The sequence below is a fragment of the Penicillium soppii genome (assembly GCF_028829465.1).
Source record: "Penicillium soppii strain IBT 18220 chromosome Unknown utg000005l, whole genome shotgun sequence".
NCBI classification, from domain to species: domain Eukaryota; kingdom Fungi; phylum Ascomycota; class Eurotiomycetes; order Eurotiales; family Aspergillaceae; genus Penicillium; species Penicillium soppii.
In genome coordinates, this window is record NW_026643235.1 from 508,041 (window position 1) to 535,204 (window position 27,164).

General features: G+C 48.1%; 7 protein-coding genes across 7 annotated transcripts; 4 read left to right on the forward strand and 3 right to left on the reverse strand.

Annotated features, from left to right (window-relative positions):
• Positions 1 to 1,845: 1,845 nt before the first annotated feature.
• N7529_005612 (serine/threonine-protein kinase) lies at positions 1,846 to 4,029 on the forward strand (the record flags this gene model as incomplete). Its single annotated transcript, XM_057241139.1, has 3 exons — positions 1,846 to 2,265; positions 2,597 to 2,841; positions 2,892 to 4,029. 3 exons carry the CDS (start codon positions 1,846 to 1,848, stop codon positions 4,027 to 4,029), a joined length of 1,803 nt encoding a protein of 600 aa, XP_057096498.1.
• A 1,285-nt stretch (positions 4,030 to 5,314) lies between these two features.
• N7529_005613 (MFS transporter) lies at positions 5,315 to 7,267 on the reverse strand (the record flags this gene model as incomplete). The annotated part of the gene is made up of 6 exons (XM_057241140.1): positions 5,315 to 6,115; positions 6,166 to 6,430; positions 6,485 to 6,702; positions 6,753 to 6,765; positions 6,817 to 6,916; positions 7,003 to 7,267. The coding sequence occupies 6 exons, from the start codon at positions 7,265 to 7,267 to the stop codon at positions 5,315 to 5,317; spliced, it is 1,662 nt and encodes a 553-aa protein (XP_057096499.1).
• A 3,009-nt stretch (positions 7,268 to 10,276) lies between these two features.
• On the reverse strand, positions 10,277 to 12,038 carry sxa2 (putative pheromone processing carboxypeptidase (Sxa2); the record flags this gene model as incomplete). Its single annotated transcript, XM_057241141.1, has 5 exons — positions 10,277 to 10,902; positions 10,962 to 11,168; positions 11,222 to 11,448; positions 11,501 to 11,783; positions 11,840 to 12,038. The coding sequence occupies 5 exons, from the start codon at positions 12,036 to 12,038 to the stop codon at positions 10,277 to 10,279; spliced, it is 1,542 nt and encodes a 513-aa protein (XP_057096500.1).
• Positions 12,039 to 14,648: 2,610 nt separating this feature from the next.
• N7529_005615 (MCT family MFS transporter) lies at positions 14,649 to 16,204 on the forward strand (the record flags this gene model as incomplete). Its single annotated transcript, XM_057241142.1, has 2 exons — positions 14,649 to 15,979; positions 16,039 to 16,204. 2 exons carry the CDS (start codon positions 14,649 to 14,651, stop codon positions 16,202 to 16,204), a joined length of 1,497 nt encoding a protein of 498 aa, XP_057096501.1.
• Positions 16,205 to 17,283: 1,079 nt separating this feature from the next.
• On the forward strand, positions 17,284 to 19,398 carry N7529_005616 (putative extracellular threonine rich protein; the record flags this gene model as incomplete). Its single annotated transcript, XM_057241143.1, has 1 exon — positions 17,284 to 19,398. One exon carries the CDS (start codon positions 17,284 to 17,286, stop codon positions 19,396 to 19,398), a length of 2,115 nt encoding a protein of 704 aa, XP_057096502.1.
• Positions 19,399 to 21,332: 1,934 nt separating this feature from the next.
• On the reverse strand, positions 21,333 to 24,194 carry N7529_005617 (F-box domain protein; the record flags this gene model as incomplete). The annotated part of the gene is made up of 2 exons (XM_057241144.1): positions 21,333 to 24,000; positions 24,088 to 24,194. The coding sequence occupies 2 exons, from the start codon at positions 24,192 to 24,194 to the stop codon at positions 21,333 to 21,335; spliced, it is 2,775 nt and encodes a 924-aa protein (XP_057096503.1).
• Positions 24,195 to 24,804: 610 nt separating this feature from the next.
• N7529_005618 (putative C6 transcription factor) lies at positions 24,805 to 27,136 on the forward strand (the record flags this gene model as incomplete). The annotated part of the gene is made up of 5 exons (XM_057241145.1): positions 24,805 to 25,532; positions 25,603 to 26,040; positions 26,097 to 26,478; positions 26,529 to 26,664; positions 26,715 to 27,136. The coding sequence occupies 5 exons, from the start codon at positions 24,805 to 24,807 to the stop codon at positions 27,134 to 27,136; spliced, it is 2,106 nt and encodes a 701-aa protein (XP_057096504.1).
• Positions 27,137 to 27,164: the final 28 nt, after the last annotated feature.

Consider the following 27,164-nt stretch of genomic DNA (forward strand, 5'->3'; position numbering starts at 1 on the left):
ACCACCGAATGATACTGACTGTCAGCAAGATATGGCTGGATGCTTGGCTGGATGCTTAGCTTCTCATGACTATTCTATATGCTGCGATGGTGAAAATCGGGGTGTTCACTCAGACTGAGCCCTACGTACCAAGAGGTTATAAAGAACGGATCTAACGATATAGTCAGTACGAAAGGTAGCCCTGGAGTGGGTACCTACGTTATCTCAAATCTACTGGTCTCTCTTACCATCAAATATACAACTGTGCTATGGTTGCCGTGCCTGGAATCGGCTGAGGCTATATAACTTGGCTGGCAGATACCTGGGTAGATGCCTTCTGGTAATTCCCCTAGATGAACCATGTAAAAAGATTATCTAAGAAATGTATGCAGCCATGTTGTCATGGGTTAGACGGCTTCCTTGGCCTGCTTATGAATTACAGCATCTCTCTTGGTTTTTGAGCCCTGAAGCAAGCCCGGTGGTCAAAACTGAACTCCCCTCTTGAGATGAATAACAAGGTTTATGTGGTAGTCATACAATGAGGAATCTTGCCATTGTAATGCTTGTAATGCTTGTGATGCCTGAGGTTATACCAACAGAAGAAATCTGTTTGCGGGGAGTTCAGCCGCGATTCTTTCGAAGCTGGCACTCGGACCGCCATGGACCAGCCAGCCAAACAGTAGTATGTGCAGATGAAATCATTGCGTTCAGCCATGAAGTGGGGTATTACCTATGTAAGCAGCTCATTAATCATACATACAATATACCTAGGTACAATGCGACCACGCACTCGAACATTAGCTATACTCAATGTGATCTACAAAGTCGAGGCCATGTGGAGTCTGCAGCCAAATTTAGTCTGTCAAATCGTCCTGACATCAAAATATCGATATCTTGATGTATTTCATATTCATCATCTTTCTCCTTATCCTTGATATGTGTTTGCCCTGCAGGTCTTTTTAAAATTCAACAGTCTAGTCCAATAGAGGGTCGGATCTGGGTCTTGAGCTCCCGCATCAATTAAGACCGAAGTCTAGATTGGACAGACAATGCAACCTGAAATATTTTGAAGATGAGAAGAACAGTACAAGCTTGTAGCAATGTGAATCCGGAATTGGTTTAAATTCCAAGCATGTGGCGGCGGATGATGACGATATCAATCTCCACAGTCCGGGAGGCCAACCTTGGAAAAGATGAGGTCTTTGGAATCAGGTCTCGGAAACCAACATATTGTGAGAGGGGGGGGAAGACTGATTAGGATAATAAGAGACAGGGATCAGTCAAACAGAAGCATTTAACTAGAACCTTGGAATTGGAAGTATCTGTGACTTGTAAGAAAGGGTTAAATCACCACAAAGGAGGTATATATAGTATAATCGCCATGATAGCTGGTTGTATTATGTAGTATTGTAGTATAGGTAGTAGAAAGCAATTAATATAAAGACAATATGAGATATAGATTGATCGCATTTACCAGATTACCATTTGTGGACTGGTGGCGTAACATGACGTCCAAGGAGAAAGAAGAAATGAACAGGATGCTGATGATGAGTCTTGGCAGAAATGACATCGCACCGAAGATCACACATCGTCATAGCTGTTTTTCCCCCGCCATCATTTTCCTCCCCTTTTCTTCTTTTCTCAGTTTCCCTCTTTTTCTTGGTAGTTTTTGATTTTTAGTGGAGTACTAGACTCTCTTGCTCATCTTCCCCAAACTTCTCAAACTCATTTTGAATTCTCCCTGAAACACATCTGAAAATTCCTGCTTAGATTGCGAGATCTCTTCTCTTCTCTCTCTCTCTCCCCCCTCTCTATCTCCGGTGCAACAACCACTTCTTACAAATCACGACTCATTCCTGTTCCATCATGAGTACCATACAGAATATCAAGAATTTCATTAGGCATGGCAAGCAGGCCCGTCTTGTCACCCCTCATTCAGAACCCACAACCGATGTTTCCACCATCCATGCCGAGCAAGAACCTCAACCACCTGGCCAATACACACCTGCCCTTGAGGCTTTTGGTCCGGAAGGTCGAGAAAATGCGCTTCAGAAACCCGGTTCTCGCGTCAGGCAGGATCGCTCCCAAGAAATTGAACGTCTCGTGGCAGAGGAGAACCTCACTCGGTCGAAAATGCCTAAATACCCTGGTTTAGATCGTTGGATTCTGATGGAGAAGATGGGCGATGGCGCCTTCAGTAACGTCTATCGTGCCAAGGATACAACCACAGAATACGGCGAGGTGGCTATCAAAGTTGTTCGCAAATTTGAACTGAACAGCAACCAGGTAGGTTTTCGTCGCAATATGCCTTTTCTTTTCCTCTCTTTCCTTTTCTTTACTTCCCTTCCCTGTATCTCTCCCCTACCTATCTCCTTGGCTACATAGTCTGCAATCCACCCTGGTAGGAAACTTGGCCAATACGTTCTGTAGAGCGACCCTCGCTATCCAACGGTCAACAAAGTCCCCAAAGCATTGGAGGTGCGCAAAAAATTCCTTCATGGTTGACTTCCGTGGCAATGGTGACTCGCGTCTTATTGCCGATCTCTTTTCCTTGCGCTCGTTTCATATGCGATTGCGCATACGGTTTCGGAACCTTGCTAACATTGGGATTCGATAGCGAGCGAACATTCTCAAGGAGGTTCAGATTATGCGCAATCTCGACCACCCCAATATTGTCAAATTAATCGACTTCTCTGAATCTAAGCAATATTACTATATTGTCCTCGAACTTTGCCCTGGTGGTGAATTGTTCCACCAGATCGTGCGTTTGACATACTTCAGCGAAGATCTGAGCCGCCACGTCATCCGACAGGTAGCAGACTCGATTGAGTATCTACACGAAACATCTGGAGTTGTTCACCGGTTGGTTGCTCCTCAATCCCGAGATGTAATTTTGAACTAATATCTTGAAGTGACATCAAACCGGAAAACCTCTTGTTCTACCCCATTCCGCATGCTCCCAGCAAGAACCCCAAGCCCCAACAGCCTGGCGATGAAGATAAAGAAGATGAGGGAGAGTTCATTCCTGGTGTCGGTTCAGGTGGTATTGGCAGGATCAAGCTTGCAGATTTCGGTCTGTCCAAGGTGATTTGGGATAGCTCAACGATGACCCCTTGTGGCACTGTCGGATACACTGCCCCAGAAATTGTCAAGGATGAGCGGTACTCCAAGAGTGTAGACATGTGGGCCATGGGCTGTGTGCTCTACACTCTTCTCTGTGGTTTCCCTCCGTTCTACGATGAGAGTATTCAAGTCCTCACCGAAAAGGTTGCACGCGGTCAATACACCTTCTTGTCACCCTGGTGGGACGATATCTCCAAGTCGGCCCAGGATTTGATTTCACACCTTCTCACTGTCGACCCCGAGAAGCGTTACACCATCAAAGAGTTCCTCGACCATCCTTGGATCCGCGGATCAGACGAGGCAACGACTGCTGCGGCCGACGCACCCCCTCTAGCAACACCCTATTCCCGAAACGAAAACGGCACCCAACAACTCGACTCCCAGTCCGCCGAACACGGCCCCTACCAGCCCGCCAGCGCCCGCTTCCTCGACCAACCCTCTCAAGCCGCAGAACGCCGCATGGACTTCCGTTCACCAGGCGCCTTCAACCTGCGCGAAGTCTTCGACGTCGGCTACGCCGTGCACAGACAAGAAGAAGAGAGTAAGCGGCGTGCGCGCGCCGCCAATCGCAGTGGCGTAGCCGGCTTCCAATCCGCCCTGGGTGCGCTCAACGAGACATACGACAACGAAGCCGAATACAGCCACAACCTCGGCGGCGAGCCCCCGGCAAAGGTCGCCAAGTCCCAGGGCGAAATGGCCGGTATGGAAGCAAAGCTCCGTTCCACAAACCTGGGCCAGAGCAGCGCTGCACAAGCACGCGCACCACCCGCACAACAATCGAAGAATCAGGGCTACGGCATGCACGATGCGAACGTCGCCAATGCCGCGAAGAACAGTATCCGCAAGCCGAACCAGCCCTTCGAGCTTTCCCTCAACGGCTCGACCTTGCTGGAGAAGAGGGGCCGTCGTCACCAACCCGTCGTATAGACGCACATATGGACCTTTTTGCGAAAGGGCTGATGTCTTCATATCTTATGTGTCTTTGACTTGATGAGCGATTATTTTCCACGGATCCACTTTCTTTTCTTATGATCCCCATATCTCATTTTTCATTCTCATATTTTCGTTTATTTCTGTCTGGGCTGTTCGCGCGTTACTGGATCGGTCCCGGCGAGGATCTCGCATGCTACATATGGTCACGACTTGGAAAATGGGAACTTTGTTTTCTTTTCGTTTTCTCTTGTGTTATCGCGGAGCTTGCTGGGCTAGGATGGAGTTTGTTTTCTGTGCGCTTTCTGGCCTTGTTATATGCTGTCATAGGGTTCACATACTTGTTAAAGGATTAAGCATTGATTTTTGATTATTTTTTCCACGTTGTGTATCCTTGATTACTTATCCCCTAGCGGGAGATTGTGTGGCTGAAAGGGGTGATGGCCTGTATATCCAGCCCCTTCGTATCTTTGACGTTTCGAAGTTTCGCGAGTTGACGACCATCAAGAGCGGGAGGTCGATGCCACGAGTGGAATATACTGACATGTATGTGTTGATAAACGATAAACTATACATAGACAAGGTAGAGAATGAAGGTACTTGCATCATCTAAGGTAGTCGTGGGCAGTAAATAAGTTACGAGGATTGGTGGCCAGTTTGTCTATCGCGATGTCCCGACGACGTGGTTAAGGACCGTGAAGGGCGATTGAAAGCAAAACAGGGCAAGAGCAATATAGGACAGCTAGGTTAGCTTATTTATGTGAGCTCCTTGGAGTTTTGCTAAAAATTTATCATATAACAGCTTCTGTGAAGAGCTTAGTAGCTCCTCTCGACGTAGCAAACTAACTTCCTGCACCAGCGATTCTCCTACTATAAACCCTTACGTATTGCAATTCAGAGCACAAACATCACAATATTCACATTAAATACAACAAGGTCCGGACTTAGACGATGTGCGCAATGGAGACAACAAACAGGCTGACAAAAGCACAATATGGTATCTCAAAGTGTATGTTCAGCGGGATAAGACCCCGTCTCCAACGGTTTGTTGGAGAAAATATGCAGAACTCAGCATTCTATCCAGTTCTTTTATCTGGAATGGGCTGTAGACAAGCGTCAATCCTGATCTCAATGCTTTCCAATCACGGAAGGATGGAATGGATCTAGGGCATATGCAACTGGTGTCTATAATTTTGGGTGTATCTGTATTCACAGGTACGGTCAAACATGGCCAAGGAAGGTCATGTCTAATGGAAAAATGAAGCAGGCGTATTGACCTCTTTTATAGCGTTTGCTTTCCTCTCGTCTCAATGGGCAAGAAACACATAGCGACGAAGGACGCCAGAATCAAAGCACCCGATGCATAAATCGGAGCGTTGGGGTTTGAACTTCCAGCATAGATGGCAACTAGGGGCGCGCAGAGACCGGCGATACGATTCAGGCAGCTGGAGATGCCGGTACCGGTACCGCGGTTGGGAGCAGGGAAGGTCTCTGGAGTATATGCGTACAGGACACCATACATGATGTTCTGGAAGAAAGCCTCGAGACAACTACACAAGAGCTGGATATTGGAGCTGGTAGATGCGGTGAAGCAGAACAGTAGCACGCCGGTGATCAGCGTGGCGATTGCCATTGTGCCCTTTCGGCCGATGTACTTGATCTCGACGGTGTAGCAGGCCAGGATGGAGCCCGGGACGCCGACGATCGAGGTGATGGCGTAGTTGCGGTAGGTGGTGTAGTTGGAGTTTGTCTCGCCACCGGATTGGGAGAGATACTGAGGCAGGAAGGCGTTGAAGAGGGGGTAGCCCATGCCGATTGTGGTCCAGCAGAACCAGAGGAGAGCGGTGTTGATGCCCATGCGCTTGCTGGAAAATAAGGGAGCGATGCGCTCCATAGAGAACTTGGAGAAGAAACGACCCACAATTTGGACGTAGGTGAGCTCAGTCTTTTCCTCCTGTGCGTCCGGGTGGCCGCCGATTTCATTGAGGATCTCGGTGGTCAACCAGGTCTTGGCGCCGTTCTTATAAGCGATTCCGTGCACAGATGCAACGGCTTCGTCCTGGCGACCGCGAGAAAGCAGGAACTTGGGTGACTCGTACAAGTGGAAAAAAAGAAGCGCAGGACGAACATGACAAAGGTGATGGCACCTAGAGTCAGGACCAGGTAGCGCCATCCCATGTTCTTCTCCCTGGTGCAACCCTCGTAACCGGTACAACTGTAGTTGGGGATGTAAGCCCAAGCAAGCAGACTGCCAATCAGTTGGCCAATGGGCCACCAAACACTCAACATGGTCAGCATGTTACCGGAGACGAAGGGCAGGAACTCCAAAAAAAGAGCACCATCAACTGGCAAGTTGCCACCCACGCCGAGACCCAAGCAAGCAAACAAAGCACATGTTCTAAACTTTTGTCAGTGGAAAGGTTTAGTACAAAACCATGTAGGAAGTCCTTACCCAATCCACGAGGGACCACCACCGGCAGCCAGGCCAAAGGCACCAGCCAGGAACAAGGTGGTGTTGAAAGCAAGACGACGGCCAACGATATCAGAGGCAACACCCCAAAAGGAAGCACCCAGGCAAAGTCCCAAGAACAAAGCACAAGTTGTGAAACGAACCCATGTGCTAGAAATTCCAAATTCATAAGAAATCGGAGTCAAAGTCAAAGCAACTCCCTAGAAACGATTAGTTCCCATCCGAACGAATATCCCACAACATCTCTCACCTGAAGCCAAAGGCTGCAAGAAAGTTAGCTATCAAATCCAACAAAAACGCATAGAATTACTTACTTGTCCGCAGTCCAACCAAAACCACAAAGGAAAAACAATTGCCACTGATACCGGCCCATACCAATATCCTGCAAAGCCCTATTGATAACCTTTGCCTTGCCTAAATTAAAAAATTAGACCAAGAACCCCAACACCCATACCACAGGGCAGGGTCTAAATGCAATACCACAAGGGGGGGAAACATACGATCATAAGTCGAGTCATGAGAAGCAGTAGCGAGATCGGCCTCGATTTCCGCGCGGAGCGCTTCAAGTGTCAAATGCGTCGCGCTAGTATGCGAGCCCGCAACGCCATTCTCGGACGAAGACGCGTGGTCCAAGCTCTTACTGGACTCTTTATCATCTGTCTCTGACAATTTCGTGAGATGGGCGGGGGCGTCAGCGAGCGGGATGACAACGCCGGGGAAGTTCTGGCGGTCCTTTTTGAAGGGGTTAAATTGCGCGAGGCCCATTGTGGCGATTTTATTGGCGCTTTGGAATATGGGAGTTGCTGCTTTTTGGTATGGTCTATATCGAGTGTCGCAAGTCGAGTGGTTAGGGCAAGTCTACGGTGGAGCTGCAATCGGGTTTGGATGTGGGGAATCTGCTGTGGAGATTGGCGCAAGGATATCAGGATATGTATATGTGCTGCTGTTGTGGCTCGCAATGGGCTGGGCGCTATGCTTTGTCGCTATGGATATCGGCACGATCGCTTGTTACTGCGGTGGGGAGTTGGGGGTTCTGCTTGGTTGTGTTTGCTGTTGAAATGGGGTCTTTGGTATCATGAAAGGTAGAAATAAAACCAGAGCTTGAAACAATGATTCTGGCTGAAGGAAGAACAAGTTAGGGCAAGCTAGGATTAGCTATACCTCAAATTGATTGAGAAGATGTTGTAAGGAAAGAAGGAAAAAAAGGGAAAAGGGTGGGATTTTACAGTTGCTATATATGTACTTACATTTGGGTCCGAGGATGCGCCATATCCTCTTTCCAGTTTTTCGCGTCTTTTTTCAATAAAATTAAAATAAAATAAAATTACCGAGGGTATCGCGATGGTAAATGCGATGAGGTTTCAATTGGCCAAGGCGCAAAGCGGGACTACAGTGACATATGATATCTGACTGTTACTACATAACTACTCCGTATATTGTAAGTGCATATGTATACATACTATCACTGTAATACTTTCCCATATTTACACTTTTATGAATTCGAGTTTGCAATTATATCACATGGAAATGGTAATGTATCAAGTACTTGCTACGGAGTACTAAATCCTAGGTAGAGAGTAACTTGAAAATCTAAGCACTAAAAACGCCTCGCCGTGAGTGGCTGACGGCAGCCTTAAGCCGCTTTTAGCCTTTTGGAAATTAGCAAGGTCCTGTTAGTACAACGCGAGGATCTGCCCAGGGTTGAACGCCACTAAGGCAAACAAAAAAAGTCAACTTATACTGTTCAGCCTCAGGACCACAATAATTATACCAATGGTATACCAATGATATGCAAGAATACTAACCATACACTGAACATATGTTAAGTCATCTTAGGTCAAGAATCGGAAAGGGCCGAGACGGCCGGATGGCCAATCTCTCCACACTCAATGCTCATTGGCGCCCACGGTCCACCAGGAAAATTTTTTTGCAGAAAGGCCGCTACTCTTGTTTAGGGCAAAATATTGAACTCCGGATGCGATGTTACTTCGACTACATTTCATGTTATTTTACTTGGCTCTATGGTTTTTCCGATATTTTTTGGTTATTACCAATTGGCTACATATCTATTCAATTGTATCTTTACAACATACATACGTGCACATATCCATACTACTACTGCAATGTACTAGAATCGTGGCACAAACGAAAACGGTTGCAAAGACGTGGGTCTTGGCAGAGGCGTATCCATGCCGCATTCAGACCGATCGTTGGGACCATCATCGGCATGCTACATTACACCAATCACAATCGTTTAAGACAGCGTAATTTTGAAATCCACGGGCAAGTAAATTACCACACCTACTGCCTTTTCGACGACTCCTTTCTACTTGGTCTCGCCTTCTAACGGATAATGTATTTCGACCCGGGAATGACCTCTCGGCTATGGGTCTTTGTCTTGCGAGACGTACCGGTCGGTATCCAGCCAAGTTTTTCCGACTCTCCAGGCCTGATGGTCTGATGTCCGGTGTTTGACGTCTGTCCAATCTAGGGAATGGAAAGTTAAGCAATAGCGCAAACTTACCTAAGGATGTAATTTCCCCTTACCAATAATAATATCTGTTGGTCTAGCCTTTTCTGTTTTGATTTGTAGGGGAGGAATGTCTTTGCGCTTATAATTGTATAATCGTACATCTTGATAATTCGAGAAATCCAATAGGGCTTTGCGGTAGGGATCCGAAGAACCGGGGTCCGTGTTATGCGCGTGTAATGTGATTCTTTCTTTTGGTTGTCAATTTGCCACACGTGGACTTGTACTCAAGCATGTTAGATTGTATTGGGGGCAACACTGTGTACTACGTCTTAGGAACTGATTGCCTCAGGGTTGTTATCAAATTTCACTTAGTACTGACCGGTGCGTCCAAGCCAGTGGACTTAGGCTACATCGTATACACTGTAATATAGTTACTTTTTAGCGATACAAACATTATTTGGGCCTACACCTGTCCATTGTACAGATTCATAATCGACATGCGCTTAGCCACCAACCCTTGAAAAGACTTCGTACTATTTATGGGAAGAGAGCCTTCTATGCTGGAAGTCCTCTATACCTGGTACTATCTCTTACCATATAGTTACCATTCAAAACAAAGCAGCTATTTTCCCATTACATTCTAGACTCAAAGACCAGTTGTCTAACTATTTGATGGTACGTCCGATGCTGACTGATAGAGAAGCCGGTCACTGAGTCACTGACGGTCTGCCTTATCCCTTGGCGTCGTAGTCACCGACAATAGATGTCTTTACCAAGCGTCAGCAAAGGCTTGATTTCAACATAGTGGCCCTTGCACTATTACCAGGATCTAATCCAGACGATGAAACCAAGCATAATATAGCCTCCAAATAATCGTCGAACAGGCAAACAAATACTCTCATCGGCAGCCAAGTCCCGATGGTTGTGAAACTACATGATAATATTATGTTCAGTCGACCATTCCAATACATCAGCTACATGAGAGAAGAGGAAAACCCATCCACCTCTACCGAAACAGCCCCGGGGATCTACAGGCATATTTAATACCGGGAAGTCAGAGCCATATGGCTGCACGGCCACTAGTCCTATTCCCAAATCCGGGGTGATGCATAAACTCCATGTACACTTCCCAAACAAGCGGTCTGTCTTTCAAATACACATTGGTATCGTTGTCTCAATATATACTTTCTATATGTCATCATTTCTGGCTATATACCCCATCGGCTGTTGTCTCGTTCCCACGCAAGGACTACTCGCAGTCGGTCGCAGATCAAACTTCACCAGATACGCGGTCTAGATCCCTAGATCTCATCAGTCCGTCTGAGTAACCACTCAAGATGCCGGTAAGCCGCGCGCGGCTGGTACTGGGGCTGCATATGACCAGACTGGTACGTCTCGACCCACATCAGGCCACGCTCGTAGTGCTGCACGCCCATGATACCCTGGGGCCCATCGAGGGCCGAGGCGCCATTCTCAGCAAAGACGTCGGCGTACATGAGATCCGCAATCTTGATATCGATAGGAGTCTCGGGCTTCTCCTGGAACCCAAGGTGGCCGTTCCAGGTCATGTTCTGGATAGCCAGGAGGGTGCCGTTGGTGATGATGACCATGTCAAAGTCGCCGTTGCCGATGAGGACGCGGTTCGTGGCTTCGATGACCTGCGGCAGAACGTGCTCGATTGGATTCGCGGAGATGTCGCCTTCTTGCTGCGGGCCGGAGTTGCCACCGACGAATACCGGCTCGGCGGAGCACTCGCTCCATTTGATGTCTGGGGCGTGCAGGGCGCGCTTGACGTCTTTGCGGTCGAAGTATACGGTTGAGCCGGCGGCTTGGTAGTCGAGGGAGGTGGGGAAGGCGAGGACGTCCCAGAGGAGTGGGCACATCAGGTTGATTTCGTAGAGGTCGAAGCAAGGGTTTATCTTGAAGACTTCATTGTAGACGAGGTCAAACAGATCGCAGTCCGCCTCTGTGGTGTAGTTGAAGAACTTGGGGGGTTGGACTTCGGGGGTGGGAAAGTCAGGTATTTATCGATGAATTCCTCGTATCCGCAGGACTTGTGTTTTCTGTCGAGCTCGGCCATGAATGATTCATTGAAGTTGAACAGGTTGGCATTTTCCTGGACAAAAGGCACAACAGGCACTTCTTCTTGCACGTAGTCGAACTGTCCGATACATGGGTCGTATGCCAGTGCGCCTGGTGGTGATCAGCTGCTGTCCCTTCAGACTTTTAAGGTTTGAGCTACTTACCATCCAGATCAAAGTACTCTTTATCCTTCTCGTCCAGCATTGCAGCCGAAATGTAGGGAACATAACGGCCTGCATAACTCTCACCAGTGACATAGATCTTGAAGTTCTTAATCCCAAAGATCTTTTGGAAGTTCTTGAAGAACTTGACAAAGTCCTGTGCTGTCTCCTCCTGAGAAATGGCAGTCGGTGTACCGATTGAATAGCCCGTGCCGACGGGTTGGTCAACCCTGCGAGATATCAGCAACCAAATCACCATATTTACCGATATACGATACTCACCAAAGCACGTTAGTCAAATTCACCCAAGCATAGGGATTTTCAACTGGTGCAAAAGTACCGGGCTGCCACAAGAACCGACCAGTCTCTTGCAAGAAGCTCTCCATCGAACTACATCCCGGGCCACCGTTGAGCCAGATGGTGACTTCGTCAACCGGCTCATTGATAGTAGGCTGGAAAATGAAGAAGAGTGATCTGGAGCTATTGCTCATGTCAATTGGCACTAGGCCTGAGTACATCTCGCCTACATCGAAGGGAACATCAGGCAGAGAGTCCACCAGGTAAGCTAGTAAGTACTTCGTCAGTATTATTGTTGGTTTGACGAAGCAGCTCGACACTCACGTTTGGTCTTCTTGCTCAAAAAGCGGAAATCCTTGTGCGACCGCTCATGGTTCTGGTTCCGAGCCTCAATAGCTTTCTTTGCTTTTTCTTGTGGCGCTCGGGCTTTTTCTGCGAAACGTCCATGCTTAAAAGCTGCCGCAACATCCGATCCCAGAGAGAGGGCCAGGAGGGCGGATGTCAGAACCGATTTGAGTAGCATGTTGGGTCAAAGTAATATTCCGGGCCCAAAAGCCAAGGCAACGTTAGGATTTGCGACAATAATGTAGTAGCGGGGAGGGTAAGTGGCTATATACCCTGAGGGATCCATGAGTTGCTACCAGTAGCTCCAATTCGCGTAAGTTCGTTTAAATTGACGGGAAATTGACTCCTCACTGACTTGGCGAATTCAGATGATTGATTGGAAGAAACTCCTAGCTTTGGATGATGCTTCACGCCTCCACAACTCCTGTCGATACTAGTAAAGGCCCACTGCTATCGGGTTCAGCCATTGGATGGGTCAACCCCGGAAACGGCAGGCACCTGTTACTCTTTCTATTTCTTGTTTTGTTTTGTTTTTTGTCTACGGTCTATATTTCAATAATATCGTGCCTGTTCGACACACAATTAATACGTTGTGTGCAAAACATTCCATCATGCTTGCTGCGTGGCTCCGCGGCTCCGCGTGCACATGTAGGTGCTACCCGGACCGGACGAGCGACGGATTCCGGCGAGATCGACAGTTATCTTCCAATCTAGAATCACGGGGGCCGGTTATGGGGCACAGTCGCAGTGGCCAATTGGTCTGATGGATCTCTTATCCCCTCGCCTGAACAATAACTAAGCATTGCGGCCTCCACAAAATGCAAGCCCCGCTTGGATGCAGATAATGTTGCCTGGTGACATAAAGCCGGCTGCGACAGTAATTTTGGTTCAATGCTGCAATCAGACCTACTGCTCGGGCCCTCCGGCTCCGTTGTGCGATGAACGATATTGTACGCGATCTTCATGAAGCGGATGTACCTGGCTCCTGACTATCTTCTCCCATCACGGCATGGTTGAAATGCGGGGAGCGATAATAACCTGGTCGATTGTCGCAACATGGGATCGAGAACCTGGGTTCTTATAATCCTAAGCTACAAATAACAAGCACGCCAAGCTTTCCAATATGGTGCTTGTTTACGCGCAATTCTCCGACCCTGAGAAATAATTGGTCAACCACGATCCCAAATTGGATGATAAGGATGTTTCATATTGTGTTATCTTGATCTTTGCCGATATGATCGGTTACCACAAAGCATTATGAAATAATTTATCTAGCAATATTATACTGCATGTAAATAAATTAAAGCCGTGCCACGAAAAATCGTGGAACAAAAAAAAATGGACTCGCGGGGAATCGAACCCCGGACCACTCCCATGCTAAGGGAGTATTATACCACTAAACCACAAGCCCAATTTGATGGAAGAGGTCACCAATTAATGCATTATGAGACAAAACAACAGAATTGCTAGTTTTTGGCATATCAGACCATGTAGGCTGTGATCAACCTTTCGTCTTAGCGTGGACTATATACTATTACGGCTTAGATTGCATTTCTATGGCTCCCATGTATGTTTTCAGTCCGTCTACATGGTTTTTATTTGGTTCTACTGTAGCGGGCAAAACGAGGTGCTTGGTAGCAACGATATATATCTTAGTCCACTGGGACAATTCAACCTTTATAGTCACTTACATCTGAACACTAGTGTACAGCACTGATGCAGAATAAGACGCCGAAATAGGTCAAAATAACACAAGCGTATACGAGAGTGGGGTAGCTACATATGTATGTACGTAGATTACAAGGATCAAGATCCTATACTTGACTACAGATCCCAATTGGTCATAGATCAAGTCTGAAACCTAGAAAGCCAACGTTAACACAACGCCGAGATAGATAGAAGACAGATAAATCAAACATAGGCCCCGTACACCTGGAACTATTTGAATCATGTTTAGTCTGGATGGTCAATGTTGTTGTCTTTGATGTATACGCTTGGCGTTATTCGGCTAATGAGATCGGAGCCCCTCCGACCCTTGAACTAATTACTCCATTGGACCACATTTACATCCCATGACAAAGAGCACTGACAAATCCGTGCAGCATAGTCAGAGAGCAACTGGACAGCAAAAAGCGTGACACATTTCGCCTTGATTAGTGAAGCGTGATTGATATTTTACCTCAACTAAATCTCTCTGTAGCAAGCACCCATGATATTTAGCTTTTTTATCTCGGTGTATTGAGTAATGATCCAAAGCTGCAGTGGTCTAGACATATGTCATTTGTATATATGACCAATATATGTTGGGGGGACATCAAAAGAAGCGAATTTGTCGTAATAATATAAATCAACCTTGACCCTCCAATTTAAGGGATAGACAAATGACAAGTAACAAGACACTCTCCATGAATAACTGTCCCACGAGTAGCCCGTAAATATACCTTCACACATAGCCGATAGTATTGGCAAAGGTCTGTCAAGCTCGGGTATACAAACATGGCTGGACCACCCGATGTTGAAGCTCCACTTCCATCCACACTCACCAATGACCACACGCAACCAAATTTTCACGCCCTTCAAAAGGGCTAGACAGACCTAGGAACTAGTCAAACGCCAATGGGAATTATTCCGCGCAAAATTCTCAGGGCCACTTTTGCATATGACTCCATTTGGATTGCTAATCTGAAACCCCTCTCTAATATTATTATACTTTGAACTTCTCAGATTCCCCGGATCCTCAACTTCACCTTCAAACCAGTGGAGAATACCGCGGCTATCTCCGCACAGAATGTCCACCACTGTTGGGTCTGCCAGGGATATCAATCAGCCTAATACTTTGAACGTCGAGGGTGCCGCACCCCATGAGAAGTCCAATGTCGAAGTAGACAATGAAAAACTCGACACTGAGATGGGAACATCGAAAGAACTTGCACAAACAGGCTCCAAAGACCATCTCCCAGAGCAAGAACCAGAGGATGCATTCCACCGAACAGCATCAACAGTGGCTCCGTCGCAGAGATCGGCCAGAAGAGACCCTGTCAGCCGGGTGACGACAGATCCAGAAGGCAACACCTACCCCGAGGGTGGTCTCGAAGCCTGGCTTGTAGTACTGGGCAGCTTTCTCGGCTTGGTCGGCTCACTGGGCCTGGTAAACACCATCGCGACCTTCCAAGCCTATATCCAAACTCATCAGCTGAAAGAGTACAGCTCAGGAAGCATTGGTTGGATCTTCGGAATGTTTGCATTCTTGACTTTCTTTTGTGGAGTGCAAATCGGTCCTATTTTCGATGCACGAGGACCCCGTCTCCTTGTCTTTGCCGGCTCCATATTTGAAATGGCAATGATCGTTCTTCTCGGCTTCTGTACCCAATATTGGCACTTCATGCTGGTCATCGGAGTCTTGGGTGGAGTGGGAGCATCTCTTATTTTCACCCCGGCGATCTCAGCGATCGGTCACTATTTCTACGAGAAGCGCGGAGTCGCAACCGGCATTGCTGCCACTGGTGGTTCTGTTGGAGGCATTGCCTTCCCTCTTATATTGGAAAGCCTGTTCCCCAAAATTGGCTGGGCATGGGCCACTCGTGTCGTTGCATTGATTTGCTTGATAGTGCTGGGGCTTGCAAACCTCCTGATTCGATCCCGACTACCCCAGAAGCCATTCTCCAAGGAGAATGTGTTGCCTGATTTCCGAATTTTTCGAGATGTAAGATTCGCACTCACGACCGCCAGCGTCTTCTTCATTGAATGGGGTCTTTTCGTGCCGATCAGTTACATCTCAGTCTATGCCCTCGACCACGGCTTCTCAACCCAGATGTCCTATCAGATCATCGCCATCCTGAATGCCGGTTCATTCTTCGGTCGATGGCTCCCTGGATTCTTTGCCGATTTCTTGGGTCGCTTCAATACTTTAATTGCAACGGTCGCTCTTTGCCTGCTTTGCAATGCTTGTTTCTGGCTCCCTGCCGGAAACAGCTTGCCACTTCTTATTGTTTACTCCGCCTTCTTTGGTTTCTCGAGCGGCAGCAATATTAGCTTGACGCCTGTATGTGTTGGGCAGCTTTGCAAAACCGAAAACTATGGCCGGTACTACGCTACTGCCTATACCATCGTGAGCTTTGGGTGAGTGGTTATTCTCTTCATCTACATTGACACACTCAACTGACATACATGGCTACTAGTACTCTCACCGGAATTCCTATCGCAGGCGAGATCTTGGCGCGCTGCAATGGATCCTACTGGGGCCTTATCACATTCACCATTTGTTGTTATGCCGCCGGTCTGGCATGCTGTACCGCCGTGAAGGTCATCCATGTTGGTTGGCGCAACCCTCTCGCGATCTACTAATTTCTCACCACCACACGGCCTTCAAATTTGTGTTCAATCCAACCTAAACAGCCTTGTCACGGTTTCATGATTCAAAGAAGAGATTAGACTTGAAAGTTAAATTTCGGGCTTTATATTTTGTTAATTCCTGCCCCAATAGGCTTAAACGATAATACGACCAACTTGCATCTTCAAGTCAATATTTAGCGTTCATACAGAGCGCTAATTTTTATATTGTACATAGACAATGTCTATATTCATTTTTACACTTTCAACTGCCTGGGCCCATAAATTCAACCATGCGATGATATCAGTAGGTTGAGCTCGAGCGGATGACGTTTCCGAAGACTGTGTACCTAGGTAGGCTTTCTACCTAACTAACCCAAAATTAAGCTTAAATGAGGCGAGAAAAGGGAAAATAAGCAACATGAATCAAATGGGATAGAAAGAATATACTCAAAACTGCAGACTCCATTTGCCGCAGGGAAGCAATTCATCAATTTTCTGATAACTTCTCCAGGGCTGACATAGGGCTGAACAAGACAGATCGAACATGTCGCATAAGATATCCGCATTCCCCTTGCTATGTAAAAGTCCAGTCATAATGGCGTCCAGTACCTCATCGAGCCATGGATTTCAAACTGGGAATGTTTCCAATAGGTTGAAGACTTACTTCTCACCACGGAACCACCAGAAGCTCCAAATCTAAAATCCCCAAACAAACAGTGCGATGGCCCATTTCTAGACCCAGCTCTGATGACATCGAGCGTTCATTCATTCATCACCATGGAGCTTCTCGGATCTCGCTACATACATGTATACGATATCCTGACCATATCCTCCTTTTCATCCGCTGCCCTTTGCTTAATCCGGGACTTTGCTTTTTCGTCTCGATTCTGCATCCATTCCCAACTTCTCGTTTTCCATCTTGCTATTGTCCAATCTTGCTTTTCAGGAAATTTATACCAGAGTGACATCTCCATCGACTCTTTCGCGAGCAGGACGCCCAGAAACACCGGAAAAGTTGCACTGTCAATTGGCAGCGTTCCTTCAGGCACTGCTTGCCCAATTGCCCTGCATATACCCTCTTCGCTCGCATCATGTTTCCCGAAAGATCTCTGGTCCTACTGGTATGCTCCTGGGCTCTCTTGCAGCATGTTGTGGCTGCCCCGGATGTAGTTCCAGAGCCAGGTCTCGATGAACGTCAGCTAGAAGAACGTGGTTTTAATATTCAAGAGCGCCACAATCATCCTGCTTTGGAAAGTTCGCTCCTTTCGGTCTTGACCGAGGAGTTGGCGTCTTCTACCCATTCCCCACAGCCTGCACCAACTGAGAGTCCTTCCCCTGGTGTGAGTGTTTCTCCTAGTGTGAGTCCTGCTCCTAGTGAGAGCACTTCTCCTAGCGAGAGCCAAATATCAACTGGAAGCACCAGCAGTGAAAGTCCAACCGGTTCCTCGAATAGTGTTACAATCACATCTTCCCCAAGTGGAAGTGTTGGTCCCTCCACAGGCAGAGCTAGTCCCTCGGGTACTGCTAGCCCCCCGGGTAGTGTAAGCCCCTCGGGCAATACAAGTCCATCAGAAAGTGCCACTCGTACAGGCAGTGCTAGTTCCTCGGAAATTGCGAGTCCTGCGAGCAGTGCAAGCCCCTCGGGTAGTGTGAGCCCCTCAGGCAGTACGAGTCCATCAGAAAGTGCCACTCGTACAGGCAGTGCCAGCCCCTCAGGCAGTGCAAGCCCCTCGGGTAGTGCCAGCCCCTCAGGCAGTGCAAGCCCCTCGGGTAGTGTGAGCCCCTCAGGCAGTACGAGTCCATCAGAAAGTGCCACTCGTACAGGCAGTGCCAGCCCCTCAGGCAGTACGAGACCTTCAGGCAGTGCTAGTCCATCAGGCAGTGCTAGTCCATCAGGCAGTGCTAGTCCATCAGGCAGTGCTAGTCCATCAGGCAGTGCTAGTCCATCAGGCAGTGCTAGTCCATCAGGCAGTGCTAGTCCATCAGGCAGTGCTAGTCCATCAGGCAGTGCTAGTCCATCAGGCAGTGCCAGCCCCTCAGGTAGTGCGAGACCTTCAGGTAGTATCAGTCCATCGGAAAGTCCGAGTCATTCAGGCAATGCTAGTCCATCAGGCAGTATCAGTCCATCAGGCAGTATCAGTCCATCAGGCAGTATCAGTCCATCAGGCAGTATCAGTCCATCAGGCAGTATCAGTCCATCAGGCAGTATCAGTCCATCAGGCAGTATCAGTCCATCAGGCAGTATCAGTCCATCAGAAATTGCAACTCATACAAGCAGTGCCAGCCCCTCGGGTAGTGCTATACCTTCCACGGGAAATAACGCAAGTGGAACATCCCAGCCATCCTCACTCGGAGGAGGGGGAGGAGGAACCGTACCTTCCACCAGCGCTCAACCGTCCACCGGTGTAGGAGGTGTACAGCCCAGCAGCAGCCAGCCTTCCCCTTCAGGTGGAGGGGGTGGTGAGCAACCGAGCAGTGGCCATCCTGGTCCTACTGGTGGAGGTGGTGGCGGTGGTGGTCAACAGCCAAGCAGCAGTCAACTCTCTCCTACTGGAGGAGGTGGAGGTGGCGGAGGAGAAACACCGGGCTGTATCACTCCCAAGGAGACCGTTACAGTTTCTGTTACCGCTACCTGTCCTCCTGCTCAGGTGAGCACAGTCACCGTGACAACTGGCTCAGGCTCAAACACTGGATGTCCTTGTCCCTCTAGTGGAGGCGGAGGCGGAGGCCCAGGAGGTGGTAGTCCAGGAGGTGGCGGCGCAGGCGGAGGTGGAAGCAGCACTGGCCCAGCACGCCCCAGCGGGAGCATCACGCTCTCATCCAGCAGGGTGAAGATCACCAAAACAAGCACAAACACACATACGCTGACGCAGACGAAGACTTCGACGCCCTTCATCCCAAGCACGAAGTCCAAGACAGGCACGGCCACTCCACCGCCCACCCTCGTAACATTGCCTACTTCTGCGCCGCCTAAGCAGCCTACGCAGTCGCACGGTCCTGTCACCAAGCGAGCATATGTCCATCCTGATATCATTCGAAAGAACATGTTCAATAACACGACCACGACGGCGGTGTTTACCAACTCGACTACTAGTCTGAATCCCACAACCGGGGCATTGAATATCACTCGTGTTGCAACTAAGACTGCCACCGATCCCGCGCCTGTTTTCCTTCCTCGATTCAATCGTGAACGGTTCCGTGGTTAGATTGTGATTGGAGATGGAAAGTGAGATTGATTATTTGTTTTAGATGAGGAGTTTTGATTTTTGCTTGATTTTCGATAATTAACAGTTTAATATATTTGGTAGTAATATGATGGTTTTTGACGATGACAGCCCAATCTATCCTATTCACATTTCAATTCTATGACTCTGTTCCTATTCTGCCTTATGAACGCGTATAGACGCCAGGGTTAAATGCCTTATTGCAACATTTGCTGATGTGTTGGTGCCCTAATCCAGCCTTATAGATATCTCGAATTTTCTTTAGCTACCTAGGTATCTCTCGCTTCTATTTGTGATAGATCATATCACTGTCAGTCGAATCCGAATATGATCCCTTCTTGTTCCACCTCCATTGGTTCTTCTCTTTTTTCTTGTTCCTCCTCGAACCCACACCCAAACTCAGATGTCATAACTCTATACTTCTCTTCAATCTCCTTCCAGGGTGCGGAAGAAATTTTCTGTTCCGGTTATAAAGTTCGAAGTAACCATCAATGGGTCTTGTTCGACGGTTTATGTTCCGCTTTATGACAACAACAGCGCGAATATCTCCATTCCCACCGACTAACAAGAGGCTCATGCCACTCATCAAATAATTCCAAGACTCGCATCATCCTTGATAATGAAAGATGGACGGTTGTCGTTGGATAAGCGGAGGAACAGTTGGGCTCCTTGCGTGGCGAAGAGTAAACCGCCTCCTCGGAACTGAAGTGCTATAAAATTTAGTGAAAAGCAAGTCAAGGAAGCGAATTGTAACTTACTCTTGCCTATCCATATTCAAGTTATGCTTGTTCGCAAACCAGCATCTCGTAAGGTGATCTCTGAAATACGCCACCAGTCTTGTCAACACTCGCGTATCTCGGTAGGTAAGGTTTCTATTGGAAGGACTTTGATCAAGGAATTGTAACTGTTCTCAAGAAAATTTGTCATATCGAGATTGATAAGACAAGAGAGCATACCTACCTTGTGATGACTTACCAAATCGATTGTCTCTCAGTTTTTCATTGTATTCTTGTTCGGCATTATCCAGGTGATGGCGCAAATACAGACGCTGTGAGAAATGACTGAAGGGAATATGACGATACAGCAGTGTTTGCTTGTTTGTGCATTTGCTTGCTATCCATGTTGGTCACGCCTTCCCTCGCTACATGTATATAGAGGGCTTTACTCTTATCAGGACTCTTTCTATTCGACCTGAGCTTTGAATGTAATATGGGTAAAATGAGGAGACCAAAGGTATGAAAATATGCGTTGAAAGTTGTCTCCGTATCAGTCTTACCTCATTTTAAATTCCTATTGGAAGTGATACAATAGCACATACCTATTGATCTCGGGGATTTCATCAATGGTGGGATAGCCGGCTGTCACATAGGGAAGCAGAGCGGAACGGCCTTGAGCCTTGCTGATGGATCGACTATTGTCTGAGCTCAATCCTCAATAAATGGACCACAATAGTTCGTGATTCCGTCAGAAAGTCTTCATGAACCACCTGAATTTCCGGTCAGATATCTACATATGTACACATAGTCTATAGTAACCGTCAAGACGTTTGGTGGTGATGGTGGTGGATATAAAGTTCGGTGGCAGCGACAGACACCTTATTGCATCTAACTATTTCCGTTTTTCAGAAGTCCCAGACAACATATATGGAAAGCATATACTTGGGACGCTCGAGTGATCGAGTTGCTTGGAATTTTGCACAGTGGTTTTATAGAAATTTTCTTTGTACGTATGGAAATCAGCCTCATGTCGATCCGGGGTCTTCATGCTGATACGGGTGTCTTCGGAGATATTTCAAAAAGAACAACACCTTTGGACAATAGTCTTGCATTCGATATGTGACAGACAAATTTGTCCAAAAGGAAATATCGAAGGGTATTGAAGACCACGAGAGATCGGCGGAAATGGCAAAAAGAATTCTACATGACATTGCACTTTCCCCTTCGCTTACGGCCCCGCGCTTTAATTGTGTGATCGTTCCAATCCTGAATACGCCTTCGCCATTCCTCATTCTCAGGTGGCGGTAAGCTGGTAGGCTCGGTTGAGACACGCCGGCGGAAGGATCGCTGCCTTTGCGGTATGTCGCGGTCATCGTCTGCTGTAGTATCTGCATCTCCATAAGGTTGAGGGATGTGGAGGAGATTCGGTGATGATACAGAGTATGGGAAGTAGGCATCGCCTAATGCATCGCCCAATGCCGTGGCCCCCAGGTATGGAAGAGGCAGCGTGTTTCCATAATTTTGCTCAGCGGGATGGACTGCAAAGGTCGGCGGGGCTCGGTTTGTTGGTTGATGATGTACCGGAGATGCTTCTGTGTCTAGATGCGCAGCAGACTCGTGATTTGAATTGTTGATGAGCAAGTCTTGGGGGCCCGCAGATACCGCCGGAGTTACCCCAGATTGCTCTTGGCTGAACCAATCTTGACTGAACCAATCTTGGCCAATGGAGCTTCCTCTGCGCCTGGCACCAGTTATGGTACCCAATCTCTGTACGATGGCTGATTGTGGGCGTGGAAAGATTGATTGAGTTGACCGTGCGAGACGAGTGGTCTGCGCTTGTTCAAATCGATGGACAGAGTCGTTGAAAGAGTGGCTATTGACCGGGGCCCTTGGAAGAAGCGTTCTCTGTAGATCATCTGGCAAGGTCTCTTCTGTTTCACGCTTGTAAGGAGGAGGTGGTGGCACCCAGTTGTCGGAATCGCTCTCATGCGGTGTCTGTCGACGGTTGGGAACATTTCGATACCGGGGATCATATCGTCCACGCGTTGAAGCAGCTGCAGTGGCGGCTCGATGGAGTACGTCACTGGAGCGAGGTTGGGTATTGTCATAAGGCAAATCTAATAGATCACCTGAAGATGTCCCGGTTGGCGACGTTGGACTTGCAACGCTATTCCGACGGAAGTGGGATGGAAGGGCTCGCGATTCACGAGTGGTTGCCGATGAACGATGACCAAGGCCTGAAATTGTAGCGGTATCCCCACGATGTAATCGGGTACGTCTTCGTTCAAGCTCAACTTCTGTGTCCAAAGAAGAGGCTGGTTCCATGAGGATCTTGGGCTCTTTTTCTCCAACTTCGATGTCAAGCTCGTTTGTCTCGCCATTCATTGTAGAGCGCTCAAAGTCGAGAAGAAGAATTCGGCCTCCATCAACTGGAATGCCTTCTTCGCCAAATAGCTGAGGGCGCACACCACCGGGTGCTACCGCAACCAGTCGACGGCGATTCCGCCTTGCATCCAAAGTCGGGTCTATCGTGCGTACCCAATGAGCGGAGGTGATTCCATGCATGTCTGTAATCCGTCGTCCACGGACTAGAATTTTGGGTTGTTGGACAATCTTCTGAAGCTGGGCCAGATTGTCGCGAGGCGGGCGATCTCCACAATGATGGCCACCACCAATCCGGGTACCAGTGATCTGAACCTGAGAACCTGAAGTTGGACTCGTGATGGGAGCAAGATCCAAACGCCCAGGGACCCCATAGATCCACAACTCCGATTCTTGGAATCCCAAAGCAATGAGTTCCCCTGCATAATCTGTTGCGGGTCTCATGCTGGGTCGCATCTCTCGAGACTCGTCAGTTAAGAATGGGCTGGCAAAATATACGATGCCTTCACTGGCATTGTTCAATTTGAGCACTCTGAATGCTGCTAATTGATCGTCATATCCCACCACCCAGGTATCGTCAGCTTCTTCGTGACCATCGAGAAGACAGGCGTGGGAGAATCCAGGTGTTGTCTCGGGGAAGAGGATCTGGGTTGTCCACATTCGCATATGAAGTTCTTCAGGCGAAGCGTCCGTTCCAGTCTCAGTATAAAAGGGGGCAGTGATGTTGACAATACCATTTCTCAAGGACTCGGTAGAAGACCCAAGAAGCATAGATCCCTCAGGCGAAAATGAAAGTGCATCGACACGCAGACAACGAACCGCCCGGCGGTCAGTAGGTAGGGCTTCTTCGCCCACAGCGTATACCTCAATACTATCATCAAACGCTAAGGCTAGCACACTCCCCGTTGGGGAGAAAGTGATGTCTCTTGGGGCATCGTTTAGCGCGATAACTTGAATATGCTTAGCTTCATCACCTGAAAGCTCGTAGATGTGCACCCGATGAGTAGACGACAAGACAGCAATAAGGGATCCATCATCACGAATGGTCGCTCCCAACGGTCTCCTTCGAGTTTTGAGCTCATGTTTGACGGAGACCGGATCATTTGCCACATCTAATATGACAATTCGCGAAGAGCTAATACACAAAACCATATGTCCATTCGCTGAAAATGAAAATCGAAAGACTTCACCCTGTGGGAAAGCCGTAGAAGAACTCATAGAACTTGAGATCAGTCTGACCAGGGTTTGATGGGGTCGCAGAAATACATCGAATGCATTTTGTCTGACCTGCTTGACAAATTGACGTTTGAGGTCATCAAGACCTTCTGCCTCGGTTGGTGTTGATTTAGCGCCATGAGTCCAAGAGAATGATGGACAGCGGGATAAGTGGTAGGCATACAATGCCGCAGAATCGGATGCATGCTTCCATTTTTGATTCAACAAAGACAAAGATGCAAATGTGTTGGAATCAGCGGCATAAAGAATGCTACCAAATCAGTCAGAATTACAGATATGATAGATCGCAAAGTTACATTGTTCTGGATTGAAATCAACGACTCCCTTGGGAACTTACTGCTCAATCACGTTGACTGGTAGATCAAAGAACGCGTTCAAGCTGGGCGGTGTACCAGAGTCTTGATGAGACTCGTGGGAACCCTTGGGCAAGGAGGCATCCTCCATGATCACCTACATATACATTCAAATCGGCGCGCGACGGGCATTATTGAGAAGTCGGAAGTTGTTCTGTGGCTGTGCGGTTTCTCGCCCCATGAGGCAATGCGGGACAGCGTTACAACAATCAAGTGATGCCGATCTGGCCATTGTGCCAAGTGGATAAAAATAGCCCCTGACCCTTGTACGGTGTACATGAAGGGGGGTCCAATTTGACACCTGAGGCATGCACAAAGATCAACACTTATGTCAGCATATATCACGTGCATCCACCCCCACATGCCCCGGTGTAGTTTAGCTTCGATAAGAAAGATGAGATTTCTCCAGATTTTGACGATTGTCGGCGCAATAGACCAATTCATCATGCATAAATGATGAACATGTAAGCCTTGACTTATCTCCACAGTTTTATTCAACTATTGAGAGCTCTGAGCCTCGCATCTCGCCTCTCTCCTCTATATGACTATCGCATTCGGCCGTGTACCCGGACCCCTCACTCTGTCCAACCGCTAATCGGCCGTCTCCGAAAATCTCCCCGGACGGATCATTTGTCTCCAAATCGCCATCTTTCGTTTTCCCGTATTACAAGTCGGCATAACGTCTTACAAAGGCGTACATCATGTCGCCTGTGCCCGTTCCAGTTCAGGTCAATACCTCCTCCAAGCTTCCATCCCCCGGATTCAATGCCGGTGCGCGACCATATCGATCCCACAAAGTCCGCGCTTGCGACCTATGTCGCAAGCGCAAATCCCGATGCACCGTCGATATTCCGGGCCAATCCTGTCTTCTGTGTCGCGTGCAGGGTGCCGACTGCCACTATCAAGAAGAGGCCAATGCAGACACTTCGGTATTGAGTGCCCCGGACCAAAAGTCCTGGTCGGGACCCCCTCCGCTGTCGGCGATCCCAGCGGTGGAGGCCGCACCGGGACAAAAGCGTAAGCGCAGTCCCGATGGCCTTGTTCATTCAGTTCAGAATAACCCGCCCCGGCAGCCGCTCAATGGCCCTAGCCCTCATGGGACTAATTCGTCGAGTGGCCGCCGCGGAAGTGATTCGCGGCGCAAGGACATGGATGACCCTCAAAATGAATCTGTGCTTATTGTCGGTCCAATGGTTGCCGAAGATGCGCAAGTCATTGAGAAACATATGCCGCCTGAACAGAGGAGTCTGTCAGAAGAGCCTAAGAGCCAGCCGTATAACATCTACTCTAGCGATCCGCGCAAGCCAGTCCTCTACACCACAATCTCACGACGAAGAAAGGGTATGCGAAAAGGCACTCCCCCCGGTGAAAATCAGAAGGAAGTCCTGGAACAAATTCTTGGGCCTTTTAAACATGACCTAGTGAGATTGTACGTCCACGGGTTTTGTCCTCAATGTTCTTGTGGTTTGAAACTGACGATTGCTTTGTCTTTGCGGTAGATTTATTGATCGATTCAATGTCTCCTTTCCTATTTTTGATGGAGAATCCTTTTGGGAATCATACATTGCTGAGGATCTACAAGACCCTCCAGCTGCGCTCGTGTGCCAAGTATATTCCATGTCTTTAGTTTATTGGAAACATACACAAAAGCTCGCGTGTCATCCCAAACCCGATGTTCGATACGCGGTCAATATGACTGTCGCCGCGTTGCACGAAGAGTTCTCTGCTCCCGGATTGGACACAATAAGTGCCGCGCTGATTGATTTAACTGGCCGGCCCATCTTTTCCATGACTGGAAATGCCGTGAGTTGTGGCCGCATGCTATCATTGGCGAATTGTCTTGGTTTGAACCGCGATCCCAGCAACTGGAAGCTCTCTCAGGCAGAGAAAGATCAACGGATTCGTTTATGGTGGGGAGTTGTGATTCACGATAGATGGTAAGATCATCCTGATGATCTCAAATGTTAATTGCGCAGATGCTTATAACAAACAGGGGAAGCTTTGGCCATGGCGTACCGCCTCAAATTTCAAAAAATCAATACGACGTACCTCTACCCACTGTGGACGTGTTAGTCCCACCACACCTCCGCACCACGGAGCGTGTGAGAGCAGCACATTGTCATATCTATCTATGTCGATTAACCGAGACTTTGGGTGAGCTGTTGCCTCTGGTCTATGGCTTGCAACATAAACCAGCGCGAGAGACATCAAAGAAGCTCAGGCAGATCCGCACAGATCTAGATATGTGGGAGGATTCCCTGCCGGATTGGCTCAGGGGACCCGAAATACACCCAGGGGAACGAATTTACGGAGCAAGCAGCTTGCAATTGGCCTTCTTGGCTGTCAAAATGCTTGTCAGCCGAGTAGAACTTAATGTAAGCTAAACAACAATAGCTTCGCATGATTGTTTTCTGACAAAATACAGGAGGTCAACAACTCAGAAACGGATAACGCCGAGGCACGCCGATATTTCCAAACAGAATGCCGGAGGTCAGCAGAGGAAATTGTTGGATTCATAACCTCTCTGCGAACAGATAACTTCAAGGAGTTCTGGCTACCCTGTACGTTCAACCCCTTCAATGTACAATCTATTTTCTAACTGTTTCTCTAGACAGCGCTTTTCATCTCACGTCAACGGCCACATTACTCGTTCGCTGTGCATTTGAAACCACTGATAGCGACGTTGCACGATCATGTCTCCAAAATGTCGAAACCCTGCGCTCGGTCTTGCGCCGTGTCCAGGAAGAGGAAGATTGGGATGTAGCAAACATGTGTTTAGATCACTGTGAACGCATTATGCACCGACTTCCCGGAAACGGAGTGACAATGGACCAGGCCTTCACTACGACTATGGCAGACAGCGGGCTTGTTAACCCGGCCGCGATATCGCTACCCGAGACCCAAACCAATAACGACATTGTCGACGATATGATGTCAATATCCAATACCTTTGGAACCATGGACGGTTTTCCCTTCGATATGACGGGAATTTGGGATGTCTCTGTCTTCCAAGATGTGAACCTACATGAATAATATTTTGAAGTTGGTGGACGATGGACAT